Here is a 17,505-nt window from a genome sequence, read left to right on the forward strand (position 1 = left end):
GTTATTGTCCCTATTGTACGGGTGGGCAAATTGAGGCACAGAGAGGTGTGACTTGCCCAGGGTCACCCAGCAGACCAGTGGCAAAGCCGAAAGCACTCAGCCCCAAAACCCTCTGCTCCAATCTACACAGAGCTTTGTTTAATCCATGCTGAAGCACCATTCTTTGCGTCCGTCTACACTACAACAGTAATAGAATCCAGGGGCTCAGTGACAACATCTTTGACCCCTGAACTGATTTTCCTAAATTGGTTCTAGCTATAAGTGTGCACAGTATCTAGCCATGTTTTAAGCATATCCCCTAATTGGGTACATGTCCCAGGATTGTAGCCTGGCTGAGGGATGCAGTAAAGTCCTATTTATGCTACAAATCTGAACTGGATTAGGGAGCAACTGTTGTTGCTGGGCTTCCTGGCTTGGTACTATGTGTAGAATTAATGGGCCTTTAAACTTGGTTGGAAAATCTGGCATGGATTTTTGGCTGTTCTCACTGGCCCCCTAGAACATTGCGTCTCCATTAGCAGAATGTCAGGGGTGTTGTGGAACTAGAGCTAGTTAAGGTCTGATTGTCGTCGGCCTCACTTTTCACTGAAAAGTTGCTGGAATTGATTTGTTTAAGCAGTTTTTAAATGTCACATTTCACAATTGGTTTTCCCCACGACAACTTAAAAAAAATAATAAAAGTTTTTACCTGGTGTGACGTTCCCCTCTGGTATTATCTGGACCGGTGATCTGCTAGGTCACTCCAATCCTTGACTCTGGGAGCCAGCCTTACCCTGCTCTGCTGTGAGAACCCCCACTCCTGGGCTGTTCACACGCAACCTATGGCATGTCAGCTGCTCCCAGCTACTTGCAAGCGAATGACACTAGCCAATATCTCCGGTCCCAGAAACAACCCTAGGAACTTCTGTCCTGCAGTGTCCAGTTATGCCCGCTGGACGCTGCAAGCTTATGAGTTCGTCAATTTAACAAAGAAATTGATATGTACCAGGCTTGTTATCCCCAGGGGAGTCTCTGACACACTTCAAACCGAATGCACTGCTTCAGGTAGAACAAACAAACAGATTTATTAACTATAAAGATTAAGTGATTATAAGTCAAAGCACAACAAGTCAGATTTGGTCAAATGAACTAAAAGCAAAACGCATTCTAAGCTGATCTTAGCACTTTCAATGTTCTTACAAACTTAGATGCTTCTCACCACAGGCTGGCTGGTTGCTCTTCGGCCAGGCTTTCCCCTTGGATCAGCGTGTGGTGTCTGTAGATGTAGGTGTGGGGGAGAGAGAGAGTTCACATGGCAAATGTCTCTCCCATTTATCATGTCCTTTCTTCCCTCTTGGCTTTGCGCCTGCCTCAGAGTCAGGTGTCAGGTGAGTATTACCTCATCGCAGTTCCAAACTGACCAAAGGAACGGGGGTGACTCCCTGGAGAGCCTAACAACTTCTTTTGTTGCTGCCTAGGCCAGTGACCTTTGTCCCTGTGAGGCTGGGCTGGGTTTGTCCCATACCTGCCCTGATGAGGTGTGAACTGCCTCTCTGTTCTTGGAGAGTTTTTGCCTCCACTTGCTTTAAGCCATGAGGATACATTTTCAGCTTCATAACTATATACATGAAATTATAACCTGTAACGTTACTGTAACAATTACTATAACATCACTATAACAAGCACTCTTTGCATTAGATACCACAACATCATTTTATAAAGATGAACCTGGGGGTTGTAGGATGCTCCCCCGAGGTACAGAGCATCACACCTGGGTTGTATTATAAGGTGATATGATCTTATGGCCTGTGTCTTTCCCTAGTTTCCAAAGTGATGTGTTCCCTTTGCAGATTCCAAGGATAGCTTTTTTTGCTTCCCTGTGCAATTTGGAAGCACCTTCCTGAACAAAGGATGTCAGCAAAAGATGTGAATGACCACTTATTTTAACCAAATCCAATGGGTTTTCTCCCAAAGCAAGCAACGAAAGATTTCCAGAATCCTGTCCACTGTGGCCCTCATTCAGGAACGCCAACCTTATTTATGACAGCATTTAAGCATATACATTTTAGAGTCAGGGCTTTTATGAACAGGTTAGATTTGTTTGCTTGTACAACTCCTAACTTACTTTCCGCTCTGAATAAATAACCAGGTCTTAATTCTTCTGATCCCCCTCCATCAGGAAAGTGAAGAAAGGAAAGGCAACCGAGCACAAAGACCAACTCTCGCGGCTGAAGGAACGAGATCCTGAATTTTACAAGTTTTTGCAAGAAAACGACCGTTCCCTGCTGAACTTTGATGACTCAGACGGCTCTGATGAGGAGGAGAAGGGTCTGCACACGCTGCCTGAAACGCTGGAGGTACTGGTTCGCCTGGTGGATGGAGGAGTATCCTAGGCGTCTTTAAAATAGGTTACCTTCATGGCATAACTATTGCTTCCGAGTTTCAGTGCAAGGGCTGAATTTGCTTCTAATGTGATGATACAGAGCAGGAGGGAAATGTCTCCTCAAAGGTCTGCAGGCAGTTAGGGCTGGTGGCTTGGAAACCAGTTGTGGATTTAAATAATAATAATAATACAATCTAGCATTTCCAGCAGCCAGTTCCACATTCTCTAGGCTTTATGCACTTTCCCACCCACACACTGGAAGAATTTCCCATGTGCAGAGCACCCTTAAACTCCCCAAATCGCTCCAGACAGCCTCCTTCTTCCTAGTATCTATTATTTTATTCTCATAGCTCTTAGGAGCCCTAGTTGTGGGCCAGGACCCCACTGTGCTAGGCGCTGTAAATTTCTGCACACACTCGGGTATTTGAGCTGCTGTCCTGTATGTCACGTGCCTGTGTAAGGCTGTGAGCTCTTTCTGGGGTTGACGACTGTTTGCCGTCGTAGAGGGCTTTGTTCTTACTGCCTCTGAGTCGTACGCATTGCTAGTGACAGAGACAGGAGTAGAATCCAGTGCCTCCAAGGCCCGGGCTACACTTAACTTAGGGTGACGTAGCTACGGCACTCGGGGGTGTGGATTTTTCACACCTAACGCCTGGTGTAGATGCATCTAGGTCCTGGGAGAGGCAGTGTTCCTACAGTGGCAGAAACACCCCTTCTGTCACTGCAGTCTGTGCCTATGCTACTGACTTACAATGTCACAGCTACAGTCGGCCCATAGTAGAGACGTGGCCTGACCTCCTGTCAGCCGCTCTAGCCACTTGGTTGGTTTTCCTTTCAAGGGGCTGTGGTGGGTGGGGGAAGCGGAGACTGATCTGTAAACCCAGTGTCACCCTGGGGGTGTCTCTGACCGTTGTAGGAAGCAAGTGACGAGGAGGAGGAGGAGGAAACGGTCAAGCGGAAGAAAGCGGACTTTATCACCGTGACTTTGAAGATGGTGGAACAATGGAAACAGGCTGCAGAGGTGAGAGATGGGCCCGCCGGGGGAGAGAGGGAGTTGGGCTGGCCTGCGTCTGTGCATCAGCAAATACCGAGGGCTTGGGCCCAATTGAAAGGCCTCCCCCCAGCCTTGCCTTTTAAAAACGTATTGACACTCGGCACCAGGGAGATGGCCCAGGCACCTCCTGCCATGCACTGGGCCTGCCAGCTGGGGGGTGAAGTGGGTGAAATGTCTCTGCCTTGCTGCCTCTTGGTCTGTGGTTGGTTCCTGTCGCTGCTAGTTAAAAGCACAAACGGTATTCTCCTCAGGCCTGCTGTCCACACAGGCTTTGTACAGTACAGCGATGTCCTGTTTTATTGAAATAGTTAAACTGGTACAGCCTCCCCGCAGATGCAGTTATACCAGTATCGCTTATGCCCCTTCCCCTAGGGAATAGTTATACAAATCTGAGGCACCTTTATGCCAATATGGGGTGGGCAGGGAGGTTGTACTGCTTTAAGTGCATAGCATAGTTAGTGCAGGGCAATTATTGTGTGTAGATGAGCCCTAAGTAACTGCCTGATTGTATTATTTGCTCCCTTCTATCACCCCACTGCATCATCTCCTGTTTGTCCCTGTAACGGGTTGTGCTCACCACCGTGGTGCTTCCTGCTGGTTGCTCTAGGAATTAGCTCTGCGCCCTCCTCTTGTGGTATCTCACTCTCTGTCGCTGCTTCTCTACCATCTCTGCTGTCTGTGGGGACCCGCGGCGTCCTCTTCAGGGCACGGCCCTCTGGCTGTGCCCCTAGCCCATTGTCTCCCCTCTTCCGGGGGAACCGGCAGTCCTTCGCCCAGCCTCTTGCCGCAGTGGCGAACTGCAGCCCCTAGTCCAGCCCCTCACTCGGGGGCAAACTGCAGTCCTTTGGCTGGCCCTTCGGCCAGCCAGTGGGGCAAAATGGGGGGGCCCAGGCCCACTCGCTACTCTGGGCCCCAACCCAGGGACACTGTGGCTGGCAGCTGTTCACGGCCTCTCCTTCCCCTCTGCCGCTACCTGCTTTCCCTGGGCCACTTCCCCATAGCCCCAGCACCTACTCGGCCCCTGTATCAAGGCCTCAGGCTGGAGCTCTGCTTGTTCCCCTGACCCTGCCCAGCACTGCTCTGTCCCAGGCACTCCGCTCTACAGGCAGCCAGTCCTTCTCCCTCAAGCTCCAGGGAGAGACTGAGCTCCTCTCTGCCCTGCAGCCCTTCTTATAGGGCCCTGCCTGACCCTGATTGGCTGCTTCTAAGCCGTCCTCTGGTTGGCTGGGTTCTGCACAGCCACTCCAAGGGCTGCTGTTAACCCTTTGCCAGCCAGTGAGGGGCAGCTGCCCTGTCACAGTCCTCTTAATTTAGGGCCCAATCCCGCATGCGCTGATGTACGTGAGTGACTTGACTTGCATGTGTGGACGTTGCAGCATGGGCTAGCCCCCGGAGGTTCAGCCGGCCCAATCCCCTGGGTCCGTGCCCAAGTGGCTAGCCCATGCTGCCTGTGCCGCTGTGTCCACACTGCTATATTTAGCATGCTGGCTTGAGCTGAGCTAGCGTGTGTCTGTTCCTGGGCTCGGAGGCTTGCTCCTAGCTGCAGTGTGTAGACGTACCCACAGAGTCCCGTTGATTGTATGCTTTGGGGACAGGCTTCTCTCTGTCTCTGAGCGTCTTCTGAGTAGTATAAAGACCCCCCTTGATAGTTTTCCTCCCCCAGGCTGTGGCTGTAATTCCCAGAAATCTGGAGTCCCGATCTACTCGGTTTTTGGATCATCTGGTCTAGAATCTGTGGCTGAAGGGCTGTTGGAGCCCATGTTCTAGAGAGGCTGATGGTCTCCTGTGGTTAGGGGTGTATCTCCAGGGTAAAGCTGTGTGTGTCAGGTGTGGGAGAGATCAAATTTGGTGCTGGTCCACCTCAGTAGCATCTTTTCACCCAGAAAACTGTACACAGAACAGCACGATCGAATGATCACGCTGAGCAAGACTGTTCTGCCAACCGTGTAACGTGCAGATGAGGCATCTGGCTTGTATAGGTGTGACACTGAAGCCTGCACGGTTACGGGCTTGACCAGGGGTTCTCAGCTTCAGTTTGCGGGCTGTGTTAAGAGGCCAATGAGACTCCAGGGTTTCACATGAGGTCACAGAGCGAGTGAAGTCGCACATCTGTTCTTGACTCCCCAGGTTTCCTCCTAGGCACTCTGCCTCCTGCATGTCCTGCAGATTTTTATAATAGCATTTAGAATACTATGTAATGTGGCAAGTCATTCCCCCCTCACCCCCCCGGTGCCTCAGTCTCCCCAGCTGTATAAAGGGGATACTCATTCTTCCCTGCTTCTGTTTAGCACTTTGAGATCTATCGATGAAAAGCGCATAATGAGGGATGATTATTAATGAAGGAATATAGCTGCCTCCATTCTCCCCTCCCTTTTTTGCTAACATTTCTTTATTCCTCTCTCCCAGAAGCAACTAACCCCCAGGCTCTTCCATGAGATCACTCAGGCCTTTAAAGCATCTGTGGCAACTACCAAAGGAGATGACGGTGGGGCCGACCCCAGCAAATTCAAAGTCACTGACAGTGCCGGTGAGAGCTTTTGTCCAGGCTAAAGGCTGTCTAGACTTGTTTCGAAAGGGGCAGGTGGCATGGGATAAGGGCCTGGTGAGGAGGTGGGTGCCAATTCAAGGCCGGTCAGGAGAAAATGAGAAAATAAAATCAGTGGAAATGAAAATGATATTCATCCTAGTTCCATGCATATCTCGTGGCTTTCAGTTTAACTGCATAACTCCTCCAGATGAGACAGGATCTATGCCGCCTTGTATAGTGCCCGTTCTGGAAGGGGGTCCTGAAGCAGCAGGATTTCAACTAATACTGTTCCGGCAGACCTGATACAGCACTGAGGGGTGTCGGCAAAAGTAGCCTTATCTCACAGCCCCATTTGCTGCTATGGTGATGACCATGTCCCACCTAAAATTGTGACTTAGAGTCAACCGCGATTCTTCCCTTGCAGCATTAATATTTATTTGAAGTATGAAAGAATTGTCCCAACTCACGTGCATCTGTCCCCTGGAAGTTTAGTTGCTGCGTACGTTTTTTTGAGAAATGTGGCTGCTGGAAAAGCTTCTTAATGCACCCTGCTTAGAATCAGCCCTGGATCGTTGCTGCATTTCAGAAGCGATTGAGGATGTCCTCTCTCGTCTCCGTAGTGCCCATGTGGAACACTGCAGCCACTCAATGTGGCTTCCCTCCCAGACACACTTTTGTTTTCTAATTCAGTAAACTACATAGTAACGAGGTGCTGTCCGATGACGTTGCTTTAAAAAACAACCCCCAAAACACGTAATTCCTGGTTTCTTGCCTCTTATTATTCTTTGTATTGCAGTAGTGCCTAGCCGCTCCAATCATGGACCAGGGCCCCAGTGCACTAGACGCTGTACCAAGAGAGGGACCTCATGCGCACGGGGGTCCCTGTCCAAAGAGCTTGCACTCTAAGGAATCTTACTCTTCAGGAAGGAATTGCTGAGTGGGAGTGGGTAGAGAGAGTGAGAGGAGACTGATACGTGCAAACCTGTGAAAGACCCCAAACCTGTCTAGCCTAGGTCCTGTTCTGAGTTCATTGGTGAGAGTTCTGTTTCAGGTTAGCAAGGGTACCGGGAAGTGAATAGGAAACCAGTCGTAAGTATTTTACTGACATGTTCTTTTTTGGTTCAGTGTTCAATGCCCTGGTGTCCTTCTGCATTCGGGATCTCTTTGGCTGCCTGCAGAAACTGCTTCAGGTGAAGATGCTGAAAGACAAATCAAAGTAAGTTCAAGGCAATTGCACTGCAGATAAGTGTCATCTGGGCCTTTCCCAGCACTGAGGCCTGGGCATGCAGGTGGAAGAATTGGCAGAGATGCAGCTCTTGCAGGTGGAAGAATTAGCGGATATGCAGCTCTTCCTGTGTAATGGAAAAACCGTTTGTCCATGCCTATGGGCTTCTTATCCTTGAGCCTCGATCCTTCTGAATTCCCCAGTGCAGGAGGCGTCCAGCGTGACCCTTTTCCTCCTGCACTGGGGAATTCTGAAGGATGTGACGTTTTATTTGGGGTGAAGGGAAAAATGGTTTGTGACTGACCTGCTTGCCCTTGAGATGTGACTTGATAACGATTCACCCTACTGCTTTCGATGTTTACTGCTGCGGGTGTGCTAGGCCCCAGATCATGGTGGGTTGAGAGCAGGAGCTTCCAGGTTTGACCTGGTCAGCGTTAGATCGTGGGTGGAATGGGGAACAGCAACGCACAGCTGGGCTAGTTAGGGTACAATTAATCCCTTGTTCCTAAATGTAGGCATCAGTCCAGCAGCTCTGTGTTGCATTCCTCCATGCTGTCATCTGATCTGACTAGAGCCTTCATTAGAGATGGGAATTTCTGACTCATGGGCCCAGTTTTGTTTGCTGGAATTCTGGTTGGCTGCCAAACTGCCTTGGTCTGGGATCGTGTATTGATCCAAGATAAACAGGGTTGGGCTGGAGCAGTACTTGGAGGAGTGACCTCCAAGGGTCATCCAGGGCTGTGGGAGGCTTGGTAGGTACCATTCTTAGCTCTGAGTCCACCCTGGGCCAGGATGATGGGTAAGCACAGTGGTGCTGGAAGTAAAGCTCTGACCACCTGTTAAAAGATCCCCAAGCACTCTCTGCAGGATGTGTTAGTCCCTCTATCTTGGCCATGTTCCACCTGGGGTATCTGTGTTCTTCATTTACCAGAATCTTCTCTGTGGTTTCAGCTGCATACGTTTTTTTTTTTTTCTGCTCTTTTGGCCCTACAGTCTTATGCAGTGTTATGTAGCAGGAGTGTTCCACCCCAAAGGTGGTCGCACTTGCACAGCGGATAGAGTAATGCCTGTGTAAGTGTGAAAAGTGCTTAAGCATCCTAGGCAGGTTTTAATGCAATTATTGTTAATGTCCCTGTTTGGCCTGGTTAGGGACGGGATGGGGGTGGAGGTCAACTCCAAATTTACTGTTGGCATTGGTGGCGAAGCATAAGTCTCAATTTCTTGTGCTTTTGCTCTGAGATAGCAATATAGTGCTGATTGCAGAGAATAGTTCCCCCTTTCCTCCTTGCAGTCCTTACTGATGCAAACTCTATGTGAAGTCCATGGTAGGTTTGCCTGGCAAACACTCAGCCCTGCAGTTATTAGTCCATGTGGGCGTGAGCTCATGAGTGGCACAAGTGAGATCTGTGCTTTCTTCCCAACGCCGGCTAGGCCACCCATAATCGTACGTCATAATCCATGTAACTCCAGCCGTCTTGCAATAGAAAACAGTCCTATTTTTAAGCCATGGCCCCAGGATGCCTGAACAGAAGGTAAATGGGGCTGACTGCCAGACGCCCCCACTCCGTTTCAGCATCCGTTCTGTTAGCCAGATGGAGAGGAATGTGGGGGAGCTTCCCCTTGTGCCCTGGAGTAATGTCGTGCAGGCTTGGGGCACCCTTTGGATGACAAAGCCTTACTCCTTTTATAATGAGTTTGTAACGCTTTTACGCCCCCGTCACCTCGCCGCGTGGAAGATGCTGGTTTCCTGGGAGTTTCTGTAGTGTAATGATTCATTGTCACTTTTAGCTCTAAACTAAACGCGACTCCCACTCAGCCTGTGTTCTCTCCCTGCTCATTCCTAGGATGGTGCTGCCCTCTACCAGCCCACTCTGGGGCAAGCTGAGGCTGGACGTCAAGGTGTACCTGAGCTGCACCATCCAGGTAAAGACCTGCAGCGTGTCTGTTGTCCTGGGCACCGCTGGGTTTCTGTTGGGAAGCAGGTTTGTATTGTCGTGTGGCTAGGATCAAGGGAGATGCACTGCTTGCTTCTAGCTAACTGTCCCTTTAAAGGTGACACCTAAGCAAACACAAACAAGCCAGTTGACTGTGTTAGTGGCATTAATTGCTCTGATTTCACAAATTTAGCTTCCTTGGGGAGGCAGTTCTCGCAGTTTTACGGTCACGCCTGCTGTCGGCTCAACTCAAAATCTCGTCAGGTTAAAGTCGTTTCAGGTGCTAGGTCTGCTCCTGCACCCTAGCACCACTGTTTTGTTGGCTTCATAATCGATGCTCCCTTTCCTACAGTGAAACCTGCAACAAGGTTATGTTTCTCAGGCGCCATATCCCAACCTCACCAACTATAATTCGGCTCAACTTTATTAGAAGATCCCACCCGTGCTGAGTTGCTGGTGTCCAGTTTTCCAGGGATGGTCCACGTGTGTTTATAAAGCTGGGTTCCTCTCCTCCTAGATCAAGATTTTTGGGGAAGACTTAAGGAAGCCAACAGACTGTTTCATTGTGTACCCCCAATGAGAGAGAATTGGACTTTTTAAAAAAAACAACAACAAAAAACAACTAGACCGCATAAATTGTTCAGTCTCCAAGGCAGTGGTGGGGCTTTGGAGGGAAGGGAAAGCAGGTAAACAAAGTGAAAGTGCTGACACCCTTCCAGGGCATCAGCCGGCAAAATGATTCAGCAGAAAAGCATTCCTGAGCAGCAAAGCCTTTTACTCGATTAACTAAGGATTGCAATAGAACAGAAAAAGGCATCTGTAAAATGGGGATAATTATACTTTCCTCCCTTAGAGAGCTAACAATTAAAAACTCTCGATAAAAGCTAGGCATTGTTATTATTATTATTAAGATGTTTCACGCTTATAGGACAAGAAGCAATGGGCTTACGTTGCAGCAAGGGCAGTTTAGGTTGGACATTAGGGAGTTAAGGGTGCGGGATCTCCGTCATTGGAGGGTTTTAAGAACAGGTTAGACAAACACCTGTCGGGGATGGTCTAGCTCAGGGCTGGGCAAACTACGGCCCGTGGGCCACATCCAGCCCATCAGACCATTTAATCTGGCCCTCAGCTCCTGCTGCGGAGCGGGGTCGGGTGTTTGCCCCTCTCTGGCGCTCCAGCTGGGGAGCGGGGTTGGAGGCTTGCCCCACTCCGCGCAGCTCCCAGGAAGCAGCCGGCAGGACCTCCCTCCGGCTCCTATGTGCAGGTGTGGCCAGGTTGCTCTGCGCGCTGCCCCATTCACAGGTGCTGCCCCGGCAGCTCCCATTGGCTGCAGTTCCTGGCTAATGGGAGATGCAGAGGTGGCAGCTGCGGACGGGGCAGCACGCAGAGCTGTCTGGCTGCGCCTCGAAGCTGGAGGGGGGACATGCTTCCTGGAGCTGCTTGCGGTAAGCACCGCCTGGAGCCTGCACCCCTGAGGGCTCTCCCTCCTGCGGTGCCCCAATCCCGTGCCACAGCCCTGATCTCCCCGCCCTCCGAACCCCTAGATCCCAGCCCAGAGCCCCCTCTTGCACCCCAATACCCTCATTCCCAGCCCCACCCCAGAGCCCTCACACACACATCCCCGTCCCGTCCCGCACCCTGAACTTCTCATTTCTGACCCCAACCCAGAGCCCGCACCCCCAGCCAGAGCCCTCCTACACCCCCTACCTCCAATTTCGTGCGCATTTATGGCCCGCCATACAATTTCCATACCCCGATGTGGCCCTCAGGCCAAAAAGTTTGCCCACCCTTGTGCTAGTGCCTCTGCTCTCTGCCAGAGGACTGCTGGGGAAAGCCTGTAAATCACTGGATTGCTGCCACCACCACGGCCCAGCCAGCCCAGGGGCCACGTTGGCTGTTCTCAGCCTCGTGTAGGCAAAGGCATTCTCAGCAGTGCTCCTGGCCAAACCCTCTGCCCCCCATCGGAGATAGCGTCTTGCCTTCCCTAAGGCTCGCTAGCCAAGTGTGGCGAGACCCTGGTAGCCAGGTCCCTCGAAGCAGCGAATTTCCCACTCTGCTGGCCCGGCTCCTGGATTCGCTCCGAAGTTCTTTTGGGCTTGGCTTATTGTAGCCCGAACCCCGGAGTGCGGGTTAGGCTGCTCCACACCTGGCCCCCAGGAAATGTTTGGAGCTAATGGGAACGGAAGGAGTTGGGTGGGAACCAAGGGTCTGACCGCCGTCTCCTTTTGCCTCCCCCTTGTAGCTCCTGTCTTGTTTAACGGAAGCGTCTGTCGGAGCTGCTGTGCTTCACCACGTCAACGCCATAGTCCCTTATTTCTTGTCATTCCCAAAGCAGTGCCGCATGCTGCTCAAGGTAAGGCGCAGAATAATGGAAACGTAATTTAGTGAGAAGCGAGACCGTTGTGTGCACCCCACGTGGTATTGGATATTTGGGGTTGGATACCCTGTCTGGGGCCCTGAGCTCAGTTCCCTGTTGCTTTCCTGGGCTGTTCTTCCGTTAAGCACCCAGGCCTCCATTTATCATCGTTGGGTGCCAGCCATCACCCTTCCGCCGAGTTCAGCGGGGGCTTGGATCCGCCTGCACGTGGCCATGAATCCCCACGGCACGTCATGCGGGAGCGGTACCCGTTCCGGAGAGACGTGGCGATGTTACAGCGAAGCTGTTTTCCTAATCGCCTCGAGAGTAATTGGTGTCTGTGTATGTGTGATAGCGTTTTCCTCTGGAGGATCGGGGGTGGAATATTTGTGCAGTGACTTAGTCACAATTGCTGAGCGTGTGAGAGAGACAAAGCGGGAGGAGGAGTGGCGTGTGGGCAAGAGGGCAACGGGAGCGTTAAATCAGAGAGGTGTGACAGTGCGGCAGGCGAGCCGAGCTGGAGACATATATGGCCGGTGATGTTTGTGGTGCTGCATGCTGAGATAAGGGTAATTTAAATCGCTTGTTTCAAGGCCTCTCACTAGCACTGTCAGGGAGGAATTTTCTGTTCTGCACAATTGATCAGGTTCTGTAGGGGATTTTTTTGCCTCTCTGAGCTGCTGTGAGAGACGGAATATTTACAATTGTGTGTGTTCTAGAGGCCTCAGCCATGATCCCATGTACCGGCTGCTTAATCAGAGAGAATCCCTACCCCAAAGAGCTGGCAATCAAACTAAACTAGATCATTTCCATTTGACAGATGGGGAGCACAGCTCCTAAGATTAAATGACTTGCCCCACATCCCACAGGGAGTCTGTGGCAGCGGCAGGAATTGAGTCCAGGTCTCTTGTGTTCCGGTCCAGTGCCCTTAGCCATCTCCTGCACCTCAGTACTGGACCTTGATAAGCCAGTGATCTGAGGTGGTACAGCAAAATCCTGTCTCATAAGCCTCTGTACTGTGTTCTGTAAGACCAGGGAGGGGATTGAGAAGTGTTCGGAGAGCATTTGCTTTCCAGGAACCAGAGTCGGGTTGGCTCTGGCTTGAATATTGGGTGTGCTCTGTGTAAAGTAACATGACACGCAGATGACTTCCTTCTCACGGGGTTGGCAGAGTGCTGTGCGACGCAGAGAGCTGCTTGTAGCTAGAAGAGAGGCTCCTAGTTTGGTCAGGAAACGCCTGGGGGGAAGTTGAGTCAAACTTCAAACGTAGGTGCCTAAATCTAGGCGTTGAAGTCCACGTGTAGGCCCCCACGTCTGAGTGGCCTGACTGTCAGTGGTGCCGAGCACATTCGCGGACAGGTGCGTTTGACGACGTTGATCTTGGCGCGTAACGTGGAGGTGGCTGACGGCCAGGCTGTGGGGATGGGATGGCCACCAGTGCAGAGCTCCTGACTGCCGCACAACCTGCCCTTCCCCTCTGTCTCTCCGAAACGAAGGGTCAGGGGAAGCTCTGGCCTCTCTGTTGCTGGGATGGGATCCTGTCCTTTTGCTCACCCGGGCCTCTCTCCTTCCTTTCCTCTTTAGCAAGCCATCCGTCTGTGGAGCACGGGCGAAGAAACCGTGAGAGTGCTGGCCTTCCTGGTACTCAACAAGATCTGCCGCCATAAAAAGGAGCTGTACTTGAACCCCGTGCTCAAGGTAATGGCGGGGTGTGCTCTGATAATGTAACAGTAATACCTAGCTGTTAACATCTGCAGAGCTCGGTCTGCTTTGCAAAGGAGGCCAGACGCATTTTCTCCATTTTGCAAATGGGAAACTGAGGCACTGGGCGGTAAAGTGAGTTGCCCAAGGTCACCCAGCAGGCCAGTGGCAGAGCTGAGAGTAGAAGCAGGTCTCCTGAGTCCCAGCCCAGTGCAGCGTCTGCTAGGCCATGTGATCTACCTGTGTGTGCTGGCGCTATGCTGCTGCTCTGACTCCAAGGGCATGTAGACGCACAGGCATGCAAGTGTCCTAGGGCATGGGCAGCAATGTAGGTGCCGAGTAGAGACTGCGGGTGACATGTGCGGCTACCTGCAGCCGGAAAACACACTGCGCCCCCAGCAGCTGTGTCTGAAGGTCACGAGGCCATCGACCAGCTGAGCGAAGAGAGTATCCAGGGGTAGCCGTGTTAGTCTGTATCTACAAAAGCAACAAGGAGTCTGGTGGCACCTTAAAGACTAACAGATAGTCTTTAAGGTGCCACCAGACTCCTTGTTGTTTTTGAGCGAAGAGAGTTTGGTTTCAGCCAAACGTCCGTGTCACACAAAGCATCCCCACAGCTGGCATTGTCTGTTTGTGCCGGGGAGACCCCAGTGTGAGCTCCCCTCTCACCTGAACGGGTCAGGCATGAGGCTCGCTGGCAGGGGCACCATGAGGAGGTTTGCTCTGCCTATGGCGCGGCTAAGCAGAGGGCTTCAGTCGCCACAGCACTCAGGCTGGCCCCTGTCTTGAGCACGGATGTGCCGGAAGCCAGGCGATGCCGAGGTTTTGGCTGAGGGTTGTTGGAGGGCGCTCCTTCCCTGCCCGGATTTTCATTCTGACTCCTCGGTTCGTGCCTTGCCTTTTCCTGCAGCAAATGTACATCTCCTACGTGAAGAACTCCAGGTTCACCTCCCCCAACGTCCTCCCTATGATCAACTTCATGCAGCGCACCCTGACGGAGATGTACGCCCTGGACACGCGGGTGTCCTACCAGCACGCCTTCATCTACATCCGCCAGCTCGCCATTCACCTGCGTAGTGCTATGACCCTGAAGAAGAAGGTAGGTTCCAAACCCCAGCTTGGGGAACGAAGTCCATGCGGGGAGTTTTGCAAGCTGCCGTTACGTACCCCCGATGTCGGCTTTAACTCAGATTGATGTGACCTTGTGCATGGTGAAACAGGGAAAAAAATCCCGGTCCCTGCTTCAGTGCCGCTGGTCGCAACAGTTGGGAGACGCGGTCAGTGAAGGGAGCGGATTGCCCTGGTGGAGCATTGTGGCTGAAATGCCTGTTCAACCTGGAGCCTTAAGCTGGACCCTGAGCAAGGGCATCTCGTCTCTTTAGGCAAGCCGTGCTCCAGGCCCGGCGCTGGGAAGGGGGTGGGAGGCTGTGTAGATGAGACCTGTAAAACCAGGGTCAGTCTGCTCAGCATAGAGCTTTAAAGATCTCTGAGTAGGAGTTTGCCCCAGCATCCTTGGCTAATTACCTCTTCCCGCTCAGTACATCCCACTCCAAACTGCTGGGAAGTTGTGCACCTGCCTAGCCTGCTCCAGCCCAGTGGTGGGAGATGTGACTTGCCTGCGTGTGTTTTGCAAAGTGCTTCAGTCTCTTTGGGATTGAACGGCATTGTGTAAATGGAGACAGGATCTCGATCCTCTCTCTGACAGAGACTCCCTACCGGGACTGGGGAAGCTTGGAGTTCTTGGGGGGTGGGTGGATGATTTACTTCATGATCTGGTGTCACTCCCAGGAAATGCCTTCCCTGGAGCCTCTGATGCTGTGTCTGGGAGAGCCCATAGGTGCTGGAACCCTGGCTTGAAATGATTGCCATTATATACCAGATTTACAGTTTGATGCAATGGCTCTCAGCACCCCCACTATACAAATTATTCCAGCACCCCTGGGAGAGCGCTGACTGGTGCGTGTTGGGAATCCCACGGGAGTACATGGAGGAAGTCAGCTGGCATGTGGGGGACATCCTTGGAGAATTCAGGGGAAGTTAGTGCCGGTGGGATTTTGGTAGCATTGGGCTCGGTAGGAACTCGTTCCACGAAGCAGGCAGACAAGTCAAAAAGGAACCAGCCTGTTTCGTGATGTGCTAAGGAGCCAGATGGTGGCTGTTCTGCCAGAGGAAAAGGGACCCAGAGTTCTGCCAGCTGCTCATGGGAGGATAAATGCGTTCGTTTGTGTCGCTGTTTGGGTTTTTTAGCAAGGAGGTGGAGAGCAAATACTGGCAAGGGAGTTCCCTCTTCCCAAGCTATGTAGATCCTGGCAGATGTTCTCTGTCTCTCACCCTGGGCATCTCTGCCCTTCACCCTCCCTTGTATGTGAAATTAACGTTTCGGGTGCTTACCAAAACCCAGAGCAAAGAAGATTATAAACCACCAATTATTTGTGGCTCTTTCCAACTGCGGTGTCTGCCTGGCGCATCTCCCCATCAGCCTGTGTCACCTGCCCAGGCCATTTCTGTAATTTCATTGAGGCAAGAAGCTAAGTCGCTCTGAAGCAGGCCTGATTTGGGCCATGTCCAGTCTGACTTGCCTATGCTGTCAGGTTGCGAATCCGGTCCTTACCCGGGTTTGAGAAAACAAACCCTTGTGGATTAGTGGTTCGATTGCTCCCGTGCAATGCAGGATTGGTTACCATTAAATCTCCTAGATGCTCAGACATAGGGATAAGCCCAGCCAAGATAAGCAAAGTCTGGGCTGTGCATATGCCCCTAATTGGATTGTATTGGCTTCCTACACCTTCAGCCCTGGACCAGACGGTCCCCAAATCCGGTTGGTTTCCCAGTAGGGGTTTGAAAGCGGGGACGGAGGGCGAGATTAAATTACAGCGGCACGACCGGTATGCCCAAATCCCAACAACAAGTCAATTAGTGTGAAATGAGCACCGGGCGCTTCCAGAAGCCATCGGCTGGCCTTGCCGCATGGACGGGAGTGCCACCCGACCGAAGGGGGGAATGGTTACCTAAGCCCTACCACAAGGTGCTGGGCTTATGTATGTAATTCAGGAATGCTACAAGCAGGCAGTCCGCTGTCCACTCCATGCACACCCTGCTCAAGCACACGTAAGAGGAGATAAGCCGTAGTCATCGGAGTTTGTCCCCATTAGCCAGCAAATAAAAGAAGCTCATTTGGTGAGAGGAATTTGGAGCCAAAGGCCCCTCACTAGGAGCAGCTGTGGATTTTTTCCCGAACTCTGAGCTTCTTGGATCTGCAGCCTCTGGTTGAGAAGTCTCCAGAGAACTGGGGGGACTTTTCTCTGGTGTTCCGGGCTGCTCAGAACCAGGCACGGAGGGGAGACACTTCCCAAGTTTATTTTGAAACTAGGAAAAACACCTGACTCTTGGCCAGAGGCTTGGGCTGGTCTTTGCAGTTCCACCGGGGCTGGCTGAGCCAGCCTGGGTGACCTGGGACTGCAGCAGCACTGCATGTATTAATTAGCCAAGGGGCCTCTTGTGTTGTTCTGTCTGGTAACTAGGAAGGCGGCACTTGGGTGACATGCAGGCTGGACCTAGAAATAAAGCTGAAAGCTCGCCCTGGGCCCTGCTTTTCTGTGTTCTCTCGGCTCTGTAAGAGGAACCCGCTATTGTGGTGTCCCCTTGTAGTTGGGTGTGTAAATTCCTGGGAGGTGGGTGTGCTGGACGGGCCGGTCATGGCGGCATGAAGCTCTCTTTGATAGTGAGTGCACGTCGGCACATCTTCAAAATAAATAGCAGGAACGCTCCCTGAGGCTCTAAAGTGCTACCCGTCCTCCTGGTATCTGAGCGATGGAGGTTCTCTTTTAATATTGCGATTGAAGGAAGAATCAGAGCCCCCTAGTGGCAGCAGCTGGGCCCTGTGTCCTGCTTTGCCTGGGGAAATGAGATCATAGTGGTTCTGCAGGTCACTTTGTAGGGAAGGTGGGTTCAGGGGGAACCTTAGAGGACAGTTGCTGGGGGAAGCTGGTTCTGCCCTGTAGCTTTAGAGGTTTATTTTTCTGCCCTCCAGCGTGCGTGGACCAGGAAGGGAGTCAGCACAGTTGTAGAAGAAGGATCTCCCAGCCTGGCTGCCCATGGGAGATCAGGGTTTGTCCCTGTTAGCCAGTGGACAGGAAAGGCCCATACACAGCATGGCCCTGTCCCTCCATGTGCTGTGGGCTGAGATGTTAAGGAGACAGAGCTCCACTGGTGAAGCATCGCTGCAGATAAATGACACGAAGAACAACACACCTACGGCAATACTTAGCATTTCCAAAGTATCATTCAAATCTCTAAACATCCCGTCCTCCTGAATCCCAGACTAGCGCCTTAACAGCACAGCCCCC

The 17,505-nt window shown here is 51.8% G+C and overlaps 1 protein-coding gene across 1 annotated transcript in view; it reads left to right on the top strand.

Moving 5' to 3' along the window:
* Positions 1-17,505, top strand: part of NOC2L (NOC2 like nucleolar associated transcriptional repressor) — an 83,983-nt gene that overhangs the window by 2,546 nt on the left and 63,932 nt on the right. The window contains exons 3-10 of the mRNA XM_034753612.1: positions 2,159-2,336; positions 3,279-3,383; positions 5,823-5,943; positions 7,069-7,159; positions 9,013-9,091; positions 11,345-11,455; positions 13,043-13,156; positions 14,070-14,258. Of these exons, the coding sequence (XP_034609503.1) occupies positions 2,159-2,336; positions 3,279-3,383; positions 5,823-5,943; positions 7,069-7,159; positions 9,013-9,091; positions 11,345-11,455; positions 13,043-13,156; positions 14,070-14,258 (988 nt within the window). The remainder of the gene's footprint in view (positions 1-2,158; positions 2,337-3,278; positions 3,384-5,822; positions 5,944-7,068; positions 7,160-9,012; positions 9,092-11,344; positions 11,456-13,042; positions 13,157-14,069; positions 14,259-17,505) is intronic.

This window comes from Trachemys scripta, chromosome 19, assembly GCF_013100865.1.
Source record: "Trachemys scripta elegans isolate TJP31775 chromosome 19, CAS_Tse_1.0, whole genome shotgun sequence".
NCBI classification, from domain to species: Eukaryota; Metazoa; Chordata; order Testudines; family Emydidae; genus Trachemys; species Trachemys scripta.